Below are 25,040 nucleotides of genomic sequence, written 5' to 3'. Positions count from 1 at the left end.
TGGAAGTAGTGCTTTCCTCAATGACGGGTGGGGGCTATGAGGACTAAATAGGACAATGTAATTATGTACATGAGGCAGCGCAATGCCTAGTACATTCTAAGGCTCCACCGGAGCAGTGGCTCTTCTGTGCAGTGGCCAAGGTGGGTGGGTGCAGAGGGTATTTAGGGTAAGGGTACATGGACAGTGTGAGGAGAGGTCACCTCAGAGAGATCAAGAAGCTTTGTCATGTCCTGGAGCACATGAAGGTGCTCTCCTCTAAGTAGAGCCCTAATAACTACAGGGCACCGTGAAGAATTGGCCGCCATATTTCTTTGTGTAGAAATGATGCGGTATCTGGAAATAATGCTGCTGAATGTAACTTTTTAAAACTGATTTTGTAGCCAGTTTCTTTTCTTTTTTTTTATTATTATTATAGGCGGTTTGGAGGAAACATAGCCAGTGAAATTCTTGAATATTGCCAGAAACTTTTAATTTCCCTGAGCAACACCATGGATGAGGAGAATGATTATTTAAGTATATTAAAAAGAGAGTCCTTGAATTTCAGATCAACATTTGAACACACAGTTGAGTTCCAATACAGTGTTTGTCCTTCTTTCCTCCCTCCCTCCCTCCTTCCTTTCCTCTCTCTCTCCCTCTTTCTCCCCTTCCTTCTGTGCCTTCTACCCACCCACTGTCTCTTCCTTTCTAAATCAGATACCAGTTTTCAGTTTGTGGTTTTCCTTCAGCAGATATTTAATAATATTTCCCTTTATCCAGGTACCCCATGATTTTCAGAAAGACCATTAGCTACATCTGAGACATAATATTCAGCATTTCTCAAAGCAATATTCTCAAAGCAAATATTACATCTCAGATTTTATTTAAACCATAATACAAGATCTGGGCTTTCCTGTGAAACAAATCTTACCCCTAATTCTGGTGCTTGATCAAACCAGTCTCTCTTTACTTTTATGTTACATACTTTATTCTGGAAGTGTCTAGCCAGAGAACAACATTCTTCCATTCAATCACTTAAATATTTATGGAGTGCCTACAAAGTGCCAGGCTGTGGGGGATATAAGTATGAACAAGACAGTAACATTTTCTGTATTCATGGAGTTAACATTCTAATTAAGAGTTGGGTGTGAGCAGGGAGAGATAAGTACTCAAATAAGAAAATATTAGATAGTAACAAGACCTATTTAGTGAATAAAAATGCTAGTATTTGGCTGGAGTAACCTCTCTAAGGAGCAGACATGTAAGCTGAGATCTGAATTAAAAGAGGGTACAAAGGTGGGGGTCAGGAGGGCAAGAATAGGGCAGAAGGGGAAAGACCTCAGCATGTTTGAGGCCCTAAAAAAAGGTTTGTGCAATTGAAGTGAACAAGGGAGAGAGTGGAAGGAGATGAGATTGTAGAAGTAAAAAAAGACCAGATAACGTAGGGCTTTGTAAGCCAGGTGGAATTTGGATTTTATGTTACATGTAATGAGAACCTATTAAAGAGTTGTGAGCAGAGGATTTACAAGATCTTATTTACATTTTTAAAAAATGATTACTTGCCACTATGTGGAGAATGGTTCCTGTACAGGACAAGAATGGAAACAGGGAGATTTATTAGGCTATGGTAAAGGTCCAGGTAACAATGGAGGAGGAGGAATGTTATGGAGAGGAAGTGATAGATTCCAGTTACATTTTGGGGGTAAAGTTGACAGAACTCACTGAGAGATTGGACATAGAGGGGCAGGAAGAGAAAGGACTCTAGGATGACTCCTAGGTTTTTTACTTAAACAACTTTGTAGAATATGGTACCATTCACAGTGATGAGGAAGTTGGAGAGGAGAGCTGCTGTGGGGAGAAAGAAGGTATTCCAAAATCGGTTACCCATGCCGAGCTTGAGAATTCAAGCCTGCTGGGCATTCAAGAGGAGATACTAGATAGACTGTTGGATAGATGAACTTTGAGTTCTGGGGAGAGGTCAGGATTGAAGATGTTGATTTGAGAGTCAAGGGAAAATGCAAAGAGTTTAAAGCCATAAAAATAGGTAAGGTTACTGTGGAAGGGGGGATGGTGAGCAACAGAAGGAGACCAGGATAGAGCAACTTCTATAGATCCAGGAGAAGAGTTCAGGGTTGCAAAGAAGTGGCAGCCAGTGAGGTTCTATCTAGTAGGGCCAGGAGAGTGTAACATGGCAAAATCTTTCTAGAGACTCTATTGCAAAAGGGAGCATAGAAAGGGGGTGGTACCTAAAGAGGAATGTGGTAGTACATGGATAATAGCTTTCCTAGGACAAGATATATTAAAGTGTGTTTGGGAAAGACTTGTTGGGAAAGATTTAGTAAAAAGGAGAAATGGATCGTGCAGAAGGGCAATGGAATTTTTTTTTAATTTAATGTTTATTTATTTTTGAGAGAGAGAGAGAGAGAGAGAGAGGGAGAGACAGAGTGCAAGTGGGGGAGGAGCAGAGAGAGACACAGAATCTGAAGCAGTCTCCAGGCTCTGAGCTGTCAGCACAGAGTCCAATATAGAGCTTGAACCCATAGGCCATGAGATCATGACCTGAGTCGAAGTCAGACGCTTAACCAACTGAGCCACCCAGGCGCCCCTCAGTGGGATTTTTTTTTAAGTGTAAAGATCTCTTAAGTGTAAAGAAGGAGGAAAAGATTGAGATCCTAAGTACAAATGGCTGGGCAGGGCGTGATAGGCAGAGCATGTGATCCACAATTATAGGAAGGAGGCAAAGAGGGATGTCGTGAATGTGTGACTTGTCTGATCATTTCTGCTTTCTCAGTGAAAAGTGTGGCTATTGTAAGGACAGATTGGTAGGAATTAAATTAATAAAACATTACATCTCAGGCAGGAAAATTTTTTGGTATTCCTTAAAAAAAATGCAATAAGTGCAGAGGGATCCAAAGCAATTATATGAAGTAGGGTGGGAGAAGAAGAATTTTAATTTTAAGAAATATCTGTCTTCTTCTAAGATAAATGAAGATACGAAGTTAAGCATTGATTCATCACAAGAGGAATTAACCCAAGTTGATAATTCAAAGGAAATTCCTTGGATACAACAAAAAAGCCAAGAGGTATTTATAAAACATGGAAGAGGTTTGAAATAATGTGCCAAATAGACTAGCTTCCTATGAAAACCCGCTGGAAAGTTAGGAAGCAGATATTAGTAGATACTAGTAGATAGTAGTAGATGCTTAGTAGGTACTACCAGGCAGAGCATTGCACCATACAAGTGTAACTTTCCTGAAAGCAAACACCCTAAACTAGCCCAATCTTTTAGATTAGGTTATTTTGAGCTTTAAGAAGTGTTCTTAAAGCAATGTGGAACAGAATCAAAATGTCTAGGGAAGCCAAACTGAAGAATAATCAGATACCTCATGTTGGAGTGAATGTTGAGGGACACTGCAAAGTTGATTTAAAGAAAAAGGGTGGTCCAGAAACAGGAGAAAGGACTTGGTAGCTTCAGATGTGCAGGAAGGTGACAAAGGTAGTAGCTTGTGCCTGGATTTAGCTTATTAGTCCCATTCAAGTTCCCCATAAAATAGCAGACTGGTTTCCTTTGTCAACTATTCTCTATTTAATTTTTTTACTACTTATTCTTTCCGATGGCCTGATAAATGACATCAGTTGCAAGTTACTTCGATGGCCACTTACGTAGTAGCAGTTGACTTAAGCAAGGCATTGCAGTGGTGTTATTTCATGTACACGTTGTATCATTAGTCTTTATTTTTTGTTTATTTCTAGAGAAGTGCTATCTATGTATCTATGTACCTATGTATGTACCATGATATGTATAACTATTGTTTCTCTTGCCTATCTAAGAGATATACTTGTTCCATTTCAGGCCATCAGAAAGGAGGTTAAACTGTTTTCCAAGAAAAGGAAAGAGATAAAAACAGGAATCAAAGCACTTGCTAAAACCGTAAGTGTTGTGATTTCATATACTAATACATCGGCCCTCTGTCTAAAATTACTTTCTACTCTTTCATCCAACACAGCATGAGGAGCTCTACCCATTTTTTCCTCTGCCAGTAAGCTCAGTTTTCTGAGATGCTTTTAACATGGTGGGATTTTTACCATACAACACTAAATATAAACAGTGGTTTTCTTCCCCGTCTTCCTGAAACACTGGATCTTATTTGTTTTTTTTTAATACTTATTTTTATCAAACTTATTTGTTTATACTTTTAAAAATTAAATAATGAGTTATATAACTAAAAATAATGTCTTTAAAGCAACACCTGCCCTAGTTGTCTTCACTAGGATTCCTGTATTCCCGAGGTACATGTTTTCAATTCTTTCAGCTTTTTTGTTTGGATATTTACCTCTCTCTTTCTAAATAGTCTTTTTAATACTGCTATTTATTGATATTTCTATTTTGACATTAATGGTGGGCTTCCTGGCACGGAAGAAGAGTATTTACGTTCTTTTACATCCCTTATCAGTACAACATAAACATAAATCCATACTCCGTACACACACTATTATAGCTACGTAAAAGTTCTTCAGAGCTGAGCCACGTGGTATGTTATGATTACATTTCCATTTTATAATTACATTTTTACTGGAATTCACAATTGCTTTTGTTTTAGTATAAGCCTTTCTATATACCTATTACCTATTCAGACTCTCTCAAAATGCTAAAAACTCTTCCCAATACAAATACCTGAGGTAATCAAGCTGTCATGCTTCGGTTTGTTTGTTTGTTTGTTTGTTTGTTTGTTTGTTTTTATGACCTGCCTTTCCATCTTCCAGCTCCAATATAAGCACCTTGCTCCCTACACCAGGCAAATGGTCTAGGGAACATGTGTCCTAGGGACTCATCTTGTCCATTCTCCTGGGAAATCCTCTCACCTGCCTCCTGAGTTGGAGCCCCTCTTTCCAGAGCCCCATTTCTTGATGTACATCTTCCAATTCCTAAGCAGGACTACTGTGTTGTCCCATGCTTGAAGACATCATTTATCAGATAGCTGTGCTTCTGGCATGCCATTTAAATGTTATACTGTATGAATGGTGCCCCCCCCCCCCAGAGTTGTAAGAGCTTTAGCTCCATTCTTGGGAAAGGGCATGTGAGAGAGATATCTTTTAAGACTTGGTTTTTCTTAAAATGTCTTTATCCTACTGTCAGTGCTCATTTGATAGCTTGTGTAGGGGTTTATTGATTTCCCCTCAGAATTTTAAAGGCTTGCTCATCATCTTCTAGCTTTCAGTGTTTGCTTTAGAGAGTCCAATACCTTTCTGATTCCCAGTTCTTTGTCTCTGCAAACTTACAGGATCCTTTCTTTATCCCGGCTGTTAGGAAATTTCACAATTATGCTTCTTGATAGATTTGATGGATATTCTTGGTTTGAGGATGCAAATAGACTCTCTGCCCTTTTCCATCCTGTTCTCAGCCGCAAGAAGCTGGCCTTTGTGGACTGCATCAATGTACTACCTTGCCCCTGGCCTCTGGTTAGGTGTAACCAGTGAGTGGCATCAGCAGGAGATCAGAGGGCAGAGCCTTTATTCCTCCAGTGGCCTCTTTGTGGTATCATGAGTTGGCAGTGACAGCTAGGCCTTTCCCAAAGCCTCCGATCTTTCCAAGTTCCAGTAACTACTCCACCCCCCTTGCCCTTCTCACATAGGAAGTAGGAACGGTGATAGCTTTCTGTGGTTGCCAGTGGGAAATGCTTTATCATGCCTAGCTGCTCTCCTTTACCCTGACAATACTTTTGTAAAAGTCCCTCTCCCCAGTTATCCCAAGCGACTGTGTCATCTATTTTGTACCCAGTTTGTTTGCTCTGTCTTTTCCACATGTTAGGCATTGGTGAGCACTTTCAATAAAAAAAATTTTTTTAAAAATTTGATTTTCAGTTCTGGGAAATGTCCTCAAATTTTTCTTCGGGAATTTCCTCCCCTTTGTTTTATTTTCCTGGTTACTAACTAGGTTGAGCATCTTTTCCTAACTCTTTAAGACTTTGTATTCCCTCTTCTAGGAATTCCCTGTTTGTATCCTTTGCTTATTTTTCTATTGGGTTGTTGGTCTTTGTCTTTTGGATTGTAGGAGTTCTTTATTTTTATTTTAATTTACGTTTATTTGTGATAATTAGGGCTAGTTAAGCTGTGATCATAACTAAACTCCAAAAATATAGTGGCGCAGAGATTAGAAGTTTATTCCAGGTCATTGGCAGCTCAGTTCCATGCAGTTGTTCAGAGATGCACGCGGCAGAGATTCAGCTGTCTTCAATACGAGGCATCTAAGGTCGCCCTGCTGGATCTCACAACAGTCAGCTGGGAGGGGAAAGCGCATGGAGAGGGGCAAGGGGAAAATCGAGAGGTGGCTCTTATTACCAGGTTGAACCACATGAGATCACAGTTTTACACAGGTCAACCTAATATGCTATGTATATTTTTTGTCTTGTGTCATAACTTTTATAATGTGCCTTTTGAAATGCAGAATTTAAAAATTATGATCCAAATTTATTGATTTTTTTTACAGCTTTTGTTTAGTGTGTCTGATCTTAAAAGGTCTTCCAAAGTCCCACGTACTTTTTTGTAATACTCCTTTATTTAATCTGTAATTTACTTCATGAATGGTATGAGGTATGGATCTAAACTTATTTTTTCAAATAAACAGCCCATTTTGCCAGTGTTTTTTATTGAATATACCACCTTTTCTCCACTGATTTGTGGAGCCTCCTCTATCAATCCCTGGGTTCCCGCATATACAGTGTTGTTTCTGGACTTTATTCTGAAATTGAGTATTGATAATTTTCAAAGCCAATTCCAAACTATTTTGATAGCTAGCTTTATAAAATATTTTTATACTTTGAAAGTAATTCTCCCTTTATTCTTTTTTTTAATGTTTATTTATTTAGTTTGAGAGAGAGCACACACACGTGTGAGTGGTGGAGGGGCAGAGAGAATCCTTTTTAATTTTTTAAAATTTTTTTATTTTATTATTTATTTTATTTATTTATTATTTTTTATTTTATTTTATTGAGGTGGGGAGAGAATGGCAGAGAGAGAGGGAGAGAGAATCCTAAGCAGGCTCCATGCTGTCAATGTGGAGCCTAACATGGGGCTTGATCCCGCGGCAAGAGATCATGATCTGAGCCCAAATCAAGAGTCGGATGCTTAACCGACTGAGTCAACCAGGCACCCCTCTCCTTTTACACTTTTAAAAAAGAAAAATGTTGGCCTTTTTATGCACTTATTTTTCTATTTGAATTTTAAAATTGGCTTCTCAAACTCCAAGTTTTTCATTGGCTTGAAAAACTCTGATCTGACTTTGAAACTATATTGCTTATGTTTTACTTGGGTGAGGGTTTATTTGCTCTCTGAAAGTTTATAGAAATACATAATTTATTTATTTTTTTTTTTTAATTTTTTTTTCAATGTTTTTTATTTATTTTTGGGACAGAGAGAGACAGAGCATGAACGGGGGAGGGGCAGAGAGAGAGGGAGACACAGAATCGGAAACAGGCTCCAGGCTCTGAGCCATCAGCCCAGAGCCCGACGCGGGGCTCGAACTCACGGACCGCGAGATCGTGACCTGGCTGAAGTCGGAGGCTTAACCGACTGCGCCACCCAGGCGCCCCTAGAAATACATAATTTATAAAAAATGTTTATTAAAAAAATGTTTTAATGTTTACTTTAGAGATAAAGACAGAGTGCAGGTGGGGGAGGGGCAGAGAGAGAGGGAGAAACAGAATCTGAAACAGGCTTCAGGCCCTGAGCTGTCAGCACAGAGCCTGATGCGGGGCTCTAAGTCCGGAACGGCAAGATCATGACCTGAGCTTAAGTCGGATGCTCAACCAACTGAGCCACCTGGATGCCCCATAATTTACAAAAATTTATAATATAAATTTTATATGTAATATGTACTATATAAGTATACTATTTATATGTAAATAATATATATCTGTATTCAGTTAAGAATTCTTCAGTGAAGTTTTTTGTTTGTTTTGTTTTTAATTTTAGTTAACATACAGTGCAATATTGGTTTCAGGAGTAGAATTCAGTGATTCATCACTTACATACAATACCTAGTGCTCATCACAAATACCTTCCTTAGTATCCATCATCCATCTAGCCCATCTCCCACTGACCTCCCTCCATCAACCCATAGTTTATTCTCTATCATTAAGAGTGTCTTGTGGTTGTTTCCCTCTCTTCTCTTTTTTCTCCCCTTCTCCATATGTTCATCTGTTTTGTTTCTTTCTTCCCCCCCACCCAGGAATGTGACCTTTATTTTTTTAATAATTTTATTTATTTATTTGTTTGTTTGTTTGTTTATTTACATCCAAGTTAGCATATAGTGCAATAATGATTTCAAAAGTAGATTCCAGTGATTCATCCCCTTTGTGCTCACACCCAGTGCTCACCCCTATCTGTATCACACCCAGTGTTCATCCCAACAAGTGTCTTCCTTAATGCCCCTTACCCATTTAGCCCATCCCCCCACCTACAACCCCTCCAGCAGCCCTCAGTTTATTCTTTGTATTTAAGAGTCTCTTATGTTTTGCTCCCCCTCCTTGTTTTTATATTATTTTTACTTCCCTTCCCTTATGTTCATCTGTTTTGTATCTTAAAGTCCTCATATGAATGAAGTCATATGATATTTTTCTTTCTCTGACTAATTTAACTTAACATAATACACTCTAGTTCCATCCACATAGTTACAAATGGCAAGATTTCATTCTTTTGATTGCCGAGTAATACTCCATTGTATGTATGTATGTATGTATATGTATATATATATATATATACACCACATCTTATTTGTCCATTCATCCATTGATGGACATTTGGGTTCTTTCCATACTTTGGCTATTATCAATAGTGCTGCTGTAAACATTGGTTTATAAAACAAACATTGCTATAAACACACCTGTATCCTTTGAATAAATACCCAGTTGCTGGGTCATAGGGTAGTTCTATTTTTAATTTTTGAGGAACCTCCATACTGTTTTCCAGAGTGGCTGCACCAGTTTGCTTTCCTACCAGCAGTGCAAAAGAGATCCTCTTTCTCTGTATCCTCACCAACATCTGTTGTTGCCTGAGTTGTTAATTTTATCCATTCTGACTGGTATGAGGTGGTATCTCATTGTAGCTTTAATTTTTATTTCCCTTATGATGAGTGATGTTGAGCATTTTTTCATGTGCAGTTGGCCATCTTTATGTCTTCTTTGGAGAAGTGTCAATTCATGTCTTATGCCCATTTCTTCACTGGATTATTTGTTTTTTGGGTGTTGAGTTTGAGAAGTTTGTTATAGATTTTGGATACTAACCCTTTATCTGATATGTCATTTGCAAATATCTTCTCCCATTCTGTTGGTTGCCTTTTAGTTTTGCTGATTGTTTCCTTCGCTGTGCAGAAGCTTTTTATTTTAATGAGGTCCCAATAGTTCATTTTTGCTTTTGTTTCCCTTGCCTCCAGAGATGTGTTGAGTAAGAAGTTGCTGCAGCCAAGATCAAAGAGGTTTTTGCCTGCTTTCTCCTTGAGGATTTTGATGGCTTCCTGTCTTACATTGAGGTCTTTCATCCATTTTGAGTTTATTTTTGTGTATCGTGTAAGAAAGTGGTCCAGGCTCATTCTTCTGCATGTCGTTGTCCAGTTTCCCCAGCACCACTTGCTGAAGAGACTCTTTATTCCATTGGATATTCTTTCCTTCTTTGTCAAAGATTAGTTGGTCATATGTTTGTGGGTCTATTTCTGGGTTCTCTATTCTGTTCCATTGATCTATGGCCTGTTTTTGTGCCAATACCATACTGTCTTGATGATTACAGCTTTGTAATACAGCTCAATGTCCGTGATTGTGACGCCTCCACCTTTGGTTTTCAGGATTGTGTTGACTATTTCGGGTCTTTTTCTGGTTCCATACACATTTTAGGGTTGCTTGTTCTAGCTCTGTGAAGAATGCTGGTGTTATTTTGATAGGGATTGCATTGAATATGTAGATTGCTTTGGGTAGTATTGACCTCTTAACAATATTTGTTCTTCCTATCCAGGAGCATGGAATATTTTTCCATTTTTTGTGTCTTCTTCAATTTCTTTCATAAGCTTTCTATAGTTGTCAGTGTATATAGATTTTTCAACTCTTTTGGTTAGGTTTATTCCTAGGTATTTATGGGTTTGGGTGCAATTGTAAATGGTGTCGATTCCTTGATTTCTCTTTCTGTTGCTTCATTATTGGTGTATAGGAATGCAACCAATTTCTGTGCATTGATTTCATATACTGAGACTTTGCTGAAATCATAGATCAGTTCTAGCAGTTTTTTGGTGGACTCTTTTGTTTCCCATATAGAGTATCATGTTGTCTGCAAAGAGTGAAAGTTTGACTTCCTCCTTGCCGATTTGGATGCCTTTTATTTCTTTGTGTTGTCTTATTGCTGAGGCTAGGATTTCCAATAGCATGTTGAATAACAGTGGTGAGAGTGGACATACCTGTCGTGTTTCTGACCTTAGGGGGAAAGCTCTCAGTTTTTCCCCATTGAGGATGATATTAACGTTGGATCGTTCATAATATGGCTTTCATGATCTTGAGGTATGCTCCTTCTGTCCCTACTTTCTTGAGGGCTTTTGTCAAGAAAGGATGCTGTATTTTGTCAAATGCTTTCTCTGCATCTATTGAGAGGATCGTATGGTTCTTGTCCTTTTTTTATTGATGTGATGTATCACATTGATTGTTTTGCAGATATTGAACCAGCCCTGCATCCCAGGTATAAATCCCGCTTGGTCATGGTGAATAATTTTTTTAATGTATTGTTGGATCCGGTTGGCTAATATCTTGTTGAGGATTTTTGCATGCATGTTCATCAGGGAAATTGGTCTGTAGTTCTCCTTTTTAGTAGTGTCTTTGTCTGGTTTTGGAGTCAAGGTCATGTTAGCTTTATAGAATGAGTTTGGGAGTTTTCCTTCCATTTCTGTTTTTTTGGAACAGCTTCAAAAAATAGTATTCTTTTACTATTTACTAATTTATACTATTGACCATAGAAGACTAATAGTCTTCTTAAATGTTTGGTAGAATTCCTCTGGAAAGCCATCCAGCCCTGTACTCTTGTGTTTTGGGAGGTTTTTGATTACTAATTTGATTTCTTTACTGGTTATGGGTCTCTTCAAATTTTCTATTTCTTCCTGTTTCAGTTTTGGTAGTTTATATGTTTCTAGGAATTTGTCCATTTCTTCCAGATTGTCCAATTTATTGGCATATAATTACTCATAATATTCTCTTATTATTGTTTTTATTTCTGCAGTGTTGGTTGTGATCTCTCCTCTTTCATTCTTGATTTTATTTATTTGGGTCCTTTCCTTTTTCTTTTTGATCAGACTGGCTAGGGGTTTATCAATTTTTTTAATTATTTCAAAGAACTAGCTCCTGGTTTCATTGATATGTTCTACTGGTTTTTTGATTTCAATAGCATTCATTTCTGCTCTAATCTTTACTACTTCCCATCTTCTGCTGATTTGGGGTTTTATTTGCTGTTCTTTTTCCAGTTCTTTAAGGTGTAAGGTTAGGTTGTGTATCTGAGATATTTCTTCCTTCTTTAGGAAGGCCTGGATTGCTATATACTTCCCTCATATGACTGCCTTTGCTGCATTCTGGAGGTTTTGGACTGTGGTGGTATTATTTTCATTGGCTTCCATGTACTTTTTAATTTCCTCTTTAACTTCTTGGTTAGCCCATTGATTCCTTAGAATGTTCTTTAGTCTCCAAGTTTTTGTTATCTTTCCAATTTTTTTCTTGTGGTTGATTTTGTTTCATAGCATTGTGGTCTGAAAATATGCATGGTATGATCTTAATATTTTTGTACCTGTTGAGGGCTGATTTGTGTCCCAGTGGTCTATTTTGGAGAATGTTCCATTTGCACTCGAGAAGATATGTGTATTCTGCTGCTTTAAGATGAAGTGTTCTGAATATATATGTTAAGTGCATCCGGTCCAGTGTGTCCTTCAAAGCCATTGTTTCCTTTTTGAGTTTCTATTTAGATATCTGTCCATTGCTGTGAGTGGGTGTTGAAGTCCCCTACTATTATGGTATTATTATCAATGAATTTCTGTATGTTTGTGATTAATGGATTTATATATTTGGGTGTTTTCACATTTGGAGCATAAATGTTTACAATTGTTAGATCTTCTTGATGGATAGACCCCTTAATTATGATATAATGCCCTTCTTCATCTCTTGTTACAGTCTTTATTTTAAAATCTAGATTGTCTTATATAATTATGGCTACTCTGGCTTTCTTTTGGTGAACATTAGTATGATAGATGTTTCTCCATCCCCTTACTTTCAATCTAAAGGTGTCTTTAGGTCTAAAATGGTTCTCTTGTAAACAGCATATAGATGGATCTTATTTTCTTATCCATTCTATTACCCTGTGTCTTTTGATTGGAGTGTTTGGTCATTGACATTTAGAGTGAGTACTGGAAGATATGAATTTATTGCCATTGTTTTGCCTGTAGTGTTGGAGTTTCTGGTGGTGCTCTCTGGTCTTTGTTGTTTTGGGTCTGTTTTCTTTTGTTTCATCTTTTCTCCCCTCAGAGAGTCCTCCTTAAAATTTCTTGCAGGCCTGGTTTAGTCACAAACTCCTTTAGTTTTTGTTTGGGAAACTGTTTGTCTGTCTTTCTATTTTGAATGACAACCTTGCTGGATAGAGAATTCTCGGCTGCATATTTTTCTGATTCATCACATTGAATATATCCTGCCACTCCTTTCTGGCCTGCCAAGTTTCTGTGGATAGGTCTGCTGTGAACCTGATCTGTCTTCCCTTGTAGGTTAAGGACCTCTTTTCCCTTGCTGCTTTCATAATTCTTTCCTTACCTGAGTATTTTGTGAATTTGACTATGATATGTCTTGTTGATGGTTGGTTTTTGTTGAATTTAGTGGGAGTTCTCTGTGCTTCCTGGACTTTGATTTCTGTGTCTTTCCCCAGGTTAGGAAAGTTTTCTGCTATGATTTGCTCACATAACCCTTCTACCCCTATTTCTCTCTCTTCATCCTCTGGGACCCCTATGATTCAGAGGTTATTCCTTTTTAATGAGTCACTGAGTTCTCTAATTCTTTTATCATGCTCTTTTGCCTTAGTTTCCCTCTTTTTTTCTGCTTCATCATTCTCCATAAGTTTGGCCTCTATATCGCTGATTCATTGGTCTGCTTATCCATCATTGCCGCTGGGGCATCCATTCAAGATTGCATCTCAGTTATAGCATTTTTAATTTTGTCCTGACTAGATTTTCCTTTTTTTAATCTCCACAGAAAGGGATTCTATGCTTTTTTCAACCCCAGCTAGTATTCTTATTATCATGATTCTAAATTCTGGCTCAGACATCTTGCTTGTATCTGTGTTGGTTAAGTCCCTGGTTGTCATTTCTTCCTGTTCTTTCTTTTGTGGTGAATTCCTTTGTTTAATCATTTTGAAGGAATAATTAATAAAAACAAATTAATTAATTAAGAATTAAAAATTAAAAACAACACTAAAATGTCAAAGGACATTTAGGTGTGTTTTGGTCTGGCTATTGAAAGAAGCTTGATAGAATGGAGGAAAAAGGGAAAGAAAAGAAAAGAAAAAAAAAGGAAAACATTTGAAAATTAAAGAAGTGAATACAATAGAGTAAAATGAAATGATGAAAATAAAATAGAATTTAAAAAATTTACAAAAAAGTAAAAAAATATAGAATAAAATTAAAGAAAAATCTTTTTTATAAGAATGGAAAATAAAAATAAATTTTTTCCTTCTGTATTCAAGAATATGAAAAGAAAAAGAAAAAAATTGAATAGATGGGCCAGAGAACAGAATGAAATACAATTGAAGTGATAACCAGTTTCCCCTAGAAGTCAAGCTGTGAAGCACTTTATAGTCTGTAAACTAAGCAGGCGGAGAAACTTGCGGTGTTCCTCGAGAGCACAGTTGGCCCAGTCGTCTGGGGCTTGGTGTAATGGCTCCGTTCTTCACTAGATGGCACTGCTTAGTTTACTTGAGTGCATCGTTGTGGCGTATGCACGCATGTATGTGCATGTGTGGGAGGGGTGAAAATGGTGTCACCCAGCTACCCAGTCTCTAGTATTAGGACTCTGTGCTCTCACCAAGGGGCAGTCAAGCACCCCACCTTTGCCTCCAGCTTCTGTCCCCTCCCGACTTCTACAAAGTCCATAACTAAGCTGTCAGCCTGCCAGGTGATACCTCCCTCATGAGTTTTATCTCAGATGGGGCTGTGTTTCCAAACCCCTCACTACTGAGGGCCCTGCAGCTTTGACCCGCTGAGACCCTCTGGAGGAGGTTCTCACCCAGCAATGGTACGTTTGTGTGACTGTGCTCCTGCAGATGCCCAGAGACTGCAGCCGGGTGCCAGCCCGCCGCAGAAAAAGTTTATGCAATCATGTAGCAGCAGCATTTCAGGGATTATGGTAAATCACAACACACATCCAGCGCTAGGCTTCACCCTTAACGTCCTTGTTCCAACACCAGCTAATGTAGCTGTTCTCTGGGGTCCACTGGGATCTTTGCCTGTGGGGAGGCCGTACAGCCTTTACCAATGTCCTCCCAGCAGGGAACCGCCTCTCCCCATGTGACCCAAGGACCCTCGGACCTCACCGTCTGCTCCTGGGGATTCACCCTTCCCACCAGAGCTCCACCACATATCAAGCTGTAGAGTTTCAGACTCTGCACTCCCCTGTTTATAGAGTCTTGTTGATATTTAAACCCTCTCCTTTCTTTCCCCTTTCTCCTTTCTCCCTTTCTACCTTTTTCGTTCAGTCTCTTGTGGGTGTTTCCACTCTTTCTCTCCAGCTGCTTTCTGGGGGAGTGCTTTGCCTGTACTCTCCCCACCTGTCTCTGTCCTCTCTCCAGAAGCAAAAATATCTCCCTACCCTCTGGCCTTCTTCATCTCTTGTTGCAGTCTTTGTTTTAAAATCCAGTTTGTTCATGGGGTGCCTGGGTGGCTCAGTCAGTTGAGGGTCCGACTTCGGCTCAGGTCATTATCTTGCAGTTCGTGGATTCAAGCCTCACGTCAGGCTCTGTGCTAATAGCTGGGAGCCTGGAGTCTGCTTTGGATTCTGTGTCTCCCTCTCCCTCTCTGCCTCTCGCCTGTTCATGCTGTTTCTCTCTCAAAAATAAATAAACATTAAAAGAAATATTTTTTAATCTAGTTTGTTCAGTGAAGTTATAGTATAAAAATGACTTTGTATAATCTTCTCATTACATTCATTTTAGATATTTTATAGGTTTTTTAAAACTTTTGTGAATGGAATATTTTTCTATTACAATTTCTAATTTGTTACTACTAGTATATATGAATGTTACTGATTTTATCTTTTATATCTGATCATGTTGCTGAATTCTCTTTTTAGTTACCCTTTTTGTCAGTTGATTCTCTTGGACTGTCTAGGTAAATGATCATATCTAATGAAAATTATGTCTCATCAATTTTTATACTTCATTACTTTTTTTTATTATTATAATGTTTATTTATTTTTGAGAGAGAGAGAGAGAGAGCACACGTGCACGAGCGAGTGGGGGAGGCACAGAGAGAGGGAGACACAGAATCCGAAGCAAGGCTCCAGGCTCTGAGCTGTTAGCACAGAGCCTAATGCAGGGCTGGAACCCATGAGTGTGAGATCATGATCTGGGTCGAAGTCAGACGCTCAACCGACTGAGCCACCCAGGCACCCCATTTCATTTCTTTTTCTTGTCTTATGTCAAGGGCTTCTAATATAATAGTGGTCATAGGAGTAGACATGCTTGTCTTCTTCCTGACCTCAACAGGAAAGGTTCTAACTTTTCAGTATGATACTTGTCTCAGCGTCTGTTAGATATCCTTTTTCACAAGTTAAAGAAATTCCTTTCTATCCCTTGTTACCTAAGAGTTTTTGTGAATTTTATTGTGAAGTTTATCAAACACTTGTGTTCCTCTGATAGATATTGGTAGTTCCTCTGATAGAGTTTAAGTAGTACACCAGATTCCATTTGCAATATTTCATTTAGGATTTTTGTATCTTTATCCATAAATAATATTGTTTTCTTATACTTTCTTTGTCTAATTATTGTATCAGGGTTATACTAGCCTGATAAAGTGATTTGAGTAGTTTTCTACTTTTTTTTCCATGCTCTGGAACAGTTTGTATAAAGTGGGATTCTCCTTTAAGTTTTGATTAGAAGAGAAACAAAAAATTCACACACATATAAAACCATCTGGGCCTGATTTGTTATGAGAGTTGATTCTGTTCTTTGTTTCAAGTTTTTCTACAGTCATTAGTCCTATCAGGTTTTCTATTTCAAGTATAGATTTGATAAATTATAGTTTCTTAGAAAATTGTTCATCCCATCTAGATTTTAAAATATATAAGATATATTTATAGAATAGTCTAATTTCAAGTCTTTTCTGATTTTTCAGTTATAGGTCTCTCTTTATTCCTAATTGTATATTTATGCCTTTGATCTTTTTTCTTGATCACACTTTATAAGTGTTTCTATTTTATTAATATGGTACAGTTTTTATTGACTTGACTATTATTATAAGAGAACCATATATATAATTTTATACCTATATATTTGGCCAGTTTAGGGTTTTAGCAATTTAGAATTTTATTTGTTCTTCCCTACTTCCTTCAGGGTTATTTGTCCTCATTTTGTCACTTTTTTGAGTTGAAAACTTGGTTTATTTCCTATTGTTTTCCAATGTGCTTGAAAGGCTGTAAATATACCTCTCAGTACCACTTGGACTATATTACATTGGTTTTGATAAGTAATTTTCTCATTGTTCCTTAGTTGTAAACATTTATAATTCCATTTTGAACACATCAGCCAAAGGATTTCTTAAAGGAGTGTATGCATTTGCCTGTTTTCAGTTTTCAGATTGCCTTGTATATTATAGATTGTTTTATATATGTTTTTTTTTTCTGCTTATATTGAAATTTATTTCACTGTGGTCTGTGAATAAAGCTTGTTGAGATTGTCTTTGTAGCCTTGTATCCAGTCACTTTTTTTACCTTTCTATGTGTGTTTGTAAAGAATATTTTATTCTCTGGGCCTTTTTGGTGGGGGAAGACAGTAGGGGGAGGTATAGTGTTCTTTAAATTCCTATTAGATCAATCTAATTGTGTCAACTTCTTCATATCTGTATTTACATTTTTGCTATTTGAGATGTTGTTATCTAGGTTATGATTAGCAATTTGTCAATTTATCCCTCTGTTTCTGTCAATATTTATGTTAGATGTCAAAATGTGCACAACAGATCTCAGTAAATTATTCCTTTTGTCCACATGAAATATCTTTTTCTCTTTTAATGTTCTTACTCTACATTTTGTTTCTTATATTCCCATTTTCTTGGTTTTTTTTTAGCACTTACATATATATATATATATATATATATATACATGTATGTATATACATACATGTATATATGTATATGTATATAAATATTTTTTCCAGTTCTTTATTTCCAACTTTCTTTTGTCTGCCAATCAGTATACAGCTCGATTATTTTTTGTAAATTCCATCTAAACTTTTTAATAGGTGAGGTTAGCCCCATTTATTATGATTATTGATATATTTAAAATTATTTCTGCCATTTTATTTTTTGCTTTCTATTTAACATATTTTCAACTTATTTCTTTTTCCCACTTTCCTATCTTCTTGGGTTGCTCATACATTTTTTTTTATTATTGTTCTATTTTTCTTTACTATTTTGGGAGTCATAATTCTATTTCTATTTTAAAAATTATAACCCACATGCTTGGACTTCTTTCTGTCTTTCCACCTCTCCTGGTGTCTTCATAGTCAGTGGAAGAGCACACCAGCACTGACTGACATCACCTGGAATCTTAACCCCAGCCCATATGTGCTGAATCAGAATCTGTTCTTTAACAGGTGATTCATAGGCACATTAAAATTGGAGAAGCTCTGGTTTAGTTTAGCTCTGGTTTATCCATCCCCCAGATAAGACAACACCCTCAGTGTGTTTTTGTTGTTGTTACGTCTTACTTTTCCAGCTCCCTCTGTTTCCCTCACCTTCTCTCAATGATATAATTTGGAGTTATAGCTCTAATTTGCTAGTTTTAAAAACTCCTAAAAATATGTAAATCTTCTTTAGACTTAAGTCTTTCTACCCACCTTCCTCTAGCATTAGTACATCCTGAATAATCTTTTCAGCGGTGTGGGTATTGGTGAACTTTCTGAGCCCCTGTCTATGAATGACTATTTTAACCTCGCACTTGAATGATGATTTGATGGTACAGAATTAGAGGTTCAAGGTTTTTCTTCCCCTCAAACATTTGATTCAAAGCTGTTGATGCATTGTATTCTTGTATCCAGTGTTGCTAATCTAAGACTGATTCTTCTATTTCATGATATTCTTTTCCCCTTTGGAAATGTTTCAGATTTGGTTCTTAAGTTTCACATTTCTGGTCAACACTTGTTAGGCCCTTTCAGAGTTGAGTATTCATGCTGTACTGTGTTTTTCAAAATTCTCCCTTGTTATTTCTTTAAACACTATGGCCCCCATTCTCTTTATTCTCCCCTCTTCTGAAGTCATGTTAGTTGTAGGTCCTTCTAGATATATCATACAGTGTCTTCACTTTTCTTTCACATTTTCTGTCTCTTTATTTTGTTTGGTTACACCCCAGGAGAATTCTTAACTGATTCTTGCAGATCACTGATTATCTTCAACTGTCCATCTTGCTATTCAGCCCATCTATTGAATTATTTTTGTTTCAAAGATCAAACTTAAAAGACCAACGTTTTTAAGTTTTATAATCTCTTGATACTTTTTTTGATATACAACATTTTGTATCTAGTTACTGTAAAATTATACTTTTGCTTAATTAACTCCCTTTCTTTGTGTAACAAGTCTTCTGTTGATTGAATTTATTGTCTCTCTTCAATGGTCTTGTTGTTCCTCAAATATTGGTGATGTATTATTATTTTTATTATTCCATGCTCATCTTTAAAGTTGACATGCCCCATTGTAATTCACTCTACCAGTTGAACCTGCTTGGGAAGATGTGTAGGAGATCTGACTTAAGTAAGTATATTGCTCTGTTTTCAGTAGAATGAGAAGGGATGGGTGGTGTTGGTAGATGTCTTGGCCACCTATCTTGTGGCAGGGGGAGATGTTCTCTAACTCCTTCTAGCCACTGACAGACTCCTTGTCATTGCCCTATTTCTCCCACTCAAATATTCATTTAATTTTTCTCTGCCTGGTGGCAAACACCCCTGGTACTACTGCTGCGCCCCCAGGAGTTTTATCAAGTGGTGGTACATATACATGCAGGTTCTATCCACTGCCTGTTTCTGATGTAGTACCCCCAACCAGTCACTCAGCCAGTTACTTCCAGGTTAGTGCATGCTCCTATATCTGGTGTACCTTCTACATGTTGTTAAATATTGTCTTGTGGACACTTGGGGCTATCATGTATCATTTAGATCCATCTGATTTTCATCTTTCAGAAGTTACAGTTTCTGGGCCACTGAAAGATTCTTTTTTTCTGTCTTAATTTTAGTAGTGGATTTATCTATTTATCATACACTTCTTTTCTCTTTATTTTATGGATTGAGGTGGGGAAGGATGATTGTAAACTCCATTCTCAGTCAACTATTTTGAAATTGAGGTCCTCAATTTTTCTATTATATTTTCTGATTTTTTTTTTGTTGACTTGTAAGAGCTTTTAATATATTGAAGATATTAATACTTTATCATCCATGCTGCAGTATGTGTCCTTTGGCACTGAATTTTATGAAGTTATAAACTTTTTTAATTAGAAAAAAATTGTTTTTATGTTTATTTGGAGAGAGAGAGAAAAAGAGCACAAGCAGAGAGAGAAGAAGGAGAGAAGGAGAGAATCCCAACCAGGCTCTATTCTGTCAGCACAGAGCCTGACGCAGGGCTCAAACCCATGATCCCTGAGATCATGACCTGAGCCAAAATAAACATCATGCACTTAACTGACTGAACCACCTAGCCTTCCCTGAAGTTATAAACTTCTAAACATAATTTTTATTTTGGAAATGTTCAAATATAATATAAAAGGAGAGAGAATAATAAAATAATAAATCCATTGGCCAATATTGTTTCATCTATATCCTCAGCCACTATCTCCTGATCATTTTTTAAATGTTTATTAATTTTTAGGATTATTTTTGAGATTCATTTTGAGAGTGTGAGCAGGGGAGCGGCAGAGAGAAAGGGAACAGAGGATTCAAAGCAGGCTCTGCACTGACAGCAAGCTTGATGCGGGGCTTGAACTCACGAATCATGAGATTATGACCTGAGCCAAATTTGGAGGCTCAGCCAACTGACCCACCCAGGTGCCCTCTCCTGATCATTTTGAAGTAAATCCCAGATATTATATAATTTAATTATTTAAGTAGGTACCTCTAAAAGATTAGAACTCTTAAAACACATGATCACAATACCATCAGCACACCTAAATATCAATAATTCCTTAATTTCTTTCAATGAAGTGATGAATTTACACATTTTTGTTGTCATTTTTAGATGAATGAGGGTTAAAGCTGAAAACTTAAATGGCTACAATAAGCCCATAACCTAATGCTTTACTCAATAGTTACATTTAGATAAACAAGACTTCTCTTTTTTTACTGACTGCTGTCTGAAGAGACTCTGAAAAGCATGGCTATAAAGTTTAATTCTTTACTTGTCACCATTCTTTCTTATCTAAAAATTCAGGTTCTGACTATGATGGAAGAAAATGAAGCAGTAGACAATATTGCAAAATTAGAGCAAAAGGAATTTAGCCTGGATCTTGAAGAACTGGAAAGGCTTCACAACGAAAATGAGGAAGAAGTGGCAAAGGTATGGAAAAATATGAATTAAGCACCATAAAGAAACATAATGAAAGAAGTAAAAAAGAAAATGTGAAGGAGAACTTTTCTAGGATAATGTGAACAAAACAAAAACTTCCCCAGCACAATGCAGAGAAAGCAAACCTAGTGAGTATAAATGCGACGAGTCAGAGAATTATTAAATTTGGGAGTTAGGGGAAAGGGGTGACTGGGCCAGCCACACATCTGATGTATGTCCCTCTTCTCCTGACATCCATTCCAACCATCTGCCACCATATGTTTGAACGTTTTTTGAAATCCTCTCAGCCACCTATGCCAACTTTGGACCTTCTGGATTAGTAAGCCATTTCTTGACAGGAGTTGGAATCCTTCTCCCTTTATTCACTGATTCTTCTACCCTTTAAGCGTCATCTATTCAATGGCCACTCTGAAAACAGAGAAGATTAGCACTTACCATGTTCCCTCTGTATCTTGTCTAAGCTAGCTGTCCCGGCTCCTATGACCATCATATAATGTAGTTTCAATAGCTTCATCATATGTCATACATTTTCCCCTATGATTTCATTATACTTGAGTATGGCATCCACAAAAGAATTCCAGTTATTATCTGTCCAGTTTAGAGAAAAGCATAAAATTAAACCTCCATTTTTCTAGATACTATACTTCTATTAATACAGCCTTTGCATCTCTTTGTGTCACATTACATTGTTTACTCATATGGGTTTTATTTTAGGTGAAAGTCCTAATTGTGTTTTACACAGAGTGTTCTCTTTTTTTTAAGTTTTTGTTTATTTATTTTGAAAGAGAGAGAGACAAGCAAGCTAACACGAGTGAGGGAGGGACAGAGAAAGAAAGAGGGAGAGAGAGAATCCCAAGCAGATCCTGCCCTGTCAGCGTGGAGCCCAACGTGAGGCTTAATCCCACAAACTATGAGATCATGACCTGAGCTGAAATCAAGAGCTGGACACTCAACTGACTGAGTCACCCAGGTGCCCCTACACAGAATGTTCTTAAGCTACCTCTTTCTCAACCTGCATAGTACATTTAACTTTTTGAGTGTGCAAATATAAAAAAACATTTTTTTTCCTAAAGAAGAGAAGGAAATATTGCTGGATATAAGGACATTTGAGTGGATTATAGTTGGTTAAACAACTATATCAAAAAGAGGCTGATAATTTGATGCCTCTAGGAGGGAGGTCTCCAGTGATGTGCTCTAGGACCCTTTCCTGTTAAATAAGTTAATGACTGGGGTAAAGATACAGAAATGAGGCATATTTGTCAAATTAGTGAATGATATAAGGCTGAGAATGAGAGGAAATATATTGAATAACAGAATCAGTACCAAGAGGACCTCACAGACTGACTCAAGGAGGTAAAATTCATCAATCCATCCATCCATCCATCCATTCTGCAACATTTATTGGACACCTGTTATGTGCCAGGCACTATTGTCAGTGCCAGGAATACAATGCCTATGAAATATAGGTCCTGCCCACATGGCACTAATCTAGTGGAGAAGACAGACCATACACAAATCCCTCTATATTGTATGATGGAAACAAACTGAATTCTGTGATAGATATGGGGCATCTACTTCGGCGGTCAAAGAAGACCACTTTAAAGGGAACGAACAGGAGAGAAGGAGCTAGCTATGCAAGGAGCTGGGGGAAGAGAATATCAGGCGAAGGAGGCAGCATGAACAGAGGTCCTGAGGCAGAAATGGCTTGGATTACTCCAGAAACACCATGGCCAGAAAGGCAGTAGCACAGGGGAAGGAGAGCTTCTTGAAATGAGGTGGGGGCAGAGACCGGCTCTGAAGACCTTGTACATCATTGTAAAGAATTTGGCTTTTCTTACACTCAACAGAAAGCTGTTAGAAATCATCCCATTTTCTTATTATAGCAAATAGACACCAGTTTAGGGGCTGTTTGAATGTTATTTATTTTGATTGTTGCAATCACCCAAAAAAGGTAGGTTTTTCGTTTTCCTGACTTGAGGAAACTAAGGATTTGGACCTAGAATCACTTGACCTCTCCGTAGTGCATCTGGGTCAGGTGCCTAGCCCTGTCTTCATTGTTGGTTCTCTCTCCAAGCTAATGTGGGACCACTCAGCCCCACAAACCTGCCCCTCTGGCCTGCTGACCTGCAGATCACTGATGAGCCCACCCTGATTACCCCCCACCCCATGCCTCTGTCCAGATGCTCCTTGCTGCTTATCAAATTCCTACATATTTCTCCAGAAGCCTCTTTGATCCTTTGAGGCAGTCTTTGGTGCAGAGAGTGGCTCTTCACACACTCGTTTCCCCAATATTATTACCTTTTTTTTTTTTTTTTTTTTTTTAGCTCTGGGCTTGGAAGAAAGATTGGCCCCAGATTAGATGTGATAGTGGAACCAGATGGTCCAGCACAGAACAGTGTTAGCAGATGACACCCTAAACCCAGGTGGCCTTCAGCACATTTGGGAACAGAATACTAGTCCCTGGGAAGAGTTAGTGCTACCTACCTGTCAGGGATCCCAGTCCTAAAGGGAACAGGCGATTAGTTAGCCTCGGCTAGGATCTCAACAATAGGGAAAAGACCAAAGCCCAGTAATGACAACCTGAACACAGTCTGGAGGGGTTGATCAAATAGCCTCAGCAGTAGAGAGGAGAGGGCTGGGTGGGCTGGGAATCGGGCAGGTTCTGACAACTGATAGGCCAAAACAGCTGTTTATTTAAGGAAAAAATAATTTAAAACTGTATTAGCCATTAACTCAGTGGATAAAAAAAGAAGTAAAATACAAATTAAACAAAGCCTTTTGTTCAAATCACACAATGAATAAAATAAACACAAATGAATAAACAAGACATCTTCTAATCTGGGAGATATATTCTTAGCTAGTTTGCTGATAATTCTGCCAACACAGCGAAATGCAAAAGAGGTTCTGAAGAGGATCCTAAGGACTAAAGATTGTTGGTCCTCACTTTCATGTTAGATCTTTTAGCAAACTCCATTAAAACAAGAATACTTAACCACTTATGTGTTAAGCAGTTGGCTGACTTAAGCAGATAAAACTAATTGAGATAGTGTATGTTTCTCAATGAGAAAAGGTCAAGCATATGATGCCCAAGAGAAATGGAGCATTTATTTTTTTTTTAATTTTTTTTTAATGTTTATTTATTTTTGACAGAGAGAGAGCATGAGCGGGGGAGGGGCAAAGAGAGAGGGAGACACAGAATCAGAAGCAAGTTCCAGGCTCTGAGCTGTCAGCACAGAGCCCGACACAGGGCTCGAATTCACAGACTGCGAGATCATGACCTGAGCCTAAGTCAGACGCTCAACCAACTGAGCCACCTAGGCGCCCCATGGAACATTTATTTATTGTGTATATAAAAATTAGAAGAATTAAGTGACCCCAAGACAAAGGTCACAAACTGGCACTTCAAATATGCATTGAAAAGAAGTAAGGCAACATTTAGATATCTGGTAGTTTCATTACAAATACACATTTTCAGGGTGCCTGGGTGGCTCAGTTGGTTGGGCATCCGACTTCGGCTCAGGTCGTGATCTCATGGTTTTGTTGGTGGGTTCAAGCCCCGTGTCAGGCTCTGTGCGGACAGCTCAGAGCCTGGAGCCTGCTTCACATTCTGTGTCTCCCTCTCTCTCTGCCCCTCCCACACTCGCTCTCTCTCTTAAAAATAAATAAACATTTAAAAAAAAAATTTAAAAATACACATTTTCAAGCTTCTCTAATAAAACAGGAACACTTGGCACAGCGGGTTTGCTTTCCAGCTCTGTACCAACCCGCCAGTGTGCACTTTAGTTCTGCAGTCCACCGTGGCCACGCACGTGTCCTCACACCTCCCTGGCTCACGTTTAGGACCTACCTGCCTTTAGAGGTGTTTGTGTTGACACCCTAGTCCTCAAGGAAGGGAATCCCAAGCCTCCAGACTAAACTCTAGGAAATGTTCTTGAGACAGGAAAGTGTTCCTCCCAAAGGACATCTGAACACAGGGCAACCCAGAATATTGGGGAAAGAAGATCCCACACTACCACTAAATGTGCAGCCACGGCTGCTTAGTGAATTTACAATTCAGATTATTTTTTCAAGAGGCCACGTTTTCATGTGTATTTTTTCCCCTTCACTTATGTTCTTCAAGATAAGAAAGGATGCAGAGATGCATAACCTAGCCAAGGCCTATTTGGCTGAACTTATTAAAGAAGAATGCTGGAATGCGATGGCTGTGAAAGGTCGAGCTCTTAAGGTAACAGATAGAACTCCAGGTACAATA

The 25,040-nt window shown here is 38.0% G+C and overlaps 1 protein-coding gene across 2 annotated transcripts in view; it reads left to right on the top strand.

Annotated features, from left to right (window-relative positions):
• CFAP43 (cilia and flagella associated protein 43) overlaps nt 1-25,040 on the top strand; it is a 119,723-nt gene that overhangs the window by 58,810 nt on the left and 35,873 nt on the right. For both annotated transcript variants that reach the window (XM_049645691.1, XM_049645692.1), the window contains exons 17-21: nt 416-563; nt 2,958-3,059; nt 3,830-3,907; nt 20,654-20,779; nt 24,909-25,013. In XM_049645691.1, the coding sequence (XP_049501648.1) occupies nt 416-563; nt 2,958-3,059; nt 3,830-3,907; nt 20,654-20,779; nt 24,909-25,013 (559 nt within the window). The remainder of the gene's footprint in view (nt 1-415; nt 564-2,957; nt 3,060-3,829; nt 3,908-20,653; nt 20,780-24,908; nt 25,014-25,040) is intronic.

This window comes from Panthera uncia, chromosome D2, assembly GCF_023721935.1.
Source record: "Panthera uncia isolate 11264 chromosome D2, Puncia_PCG_1.0, whole genome shotgun sequence".
Taxonomy (NCBI): Eukaryota; Metazoa; Chordata; class Mammalia; order Carnivora; family Felidae; genus Panthera; species Panthera uncia.
Note: the sequence above shows the minus strand (reverse complement) of the source record. Positions and strands in the feature narration are given on the sequence as shown.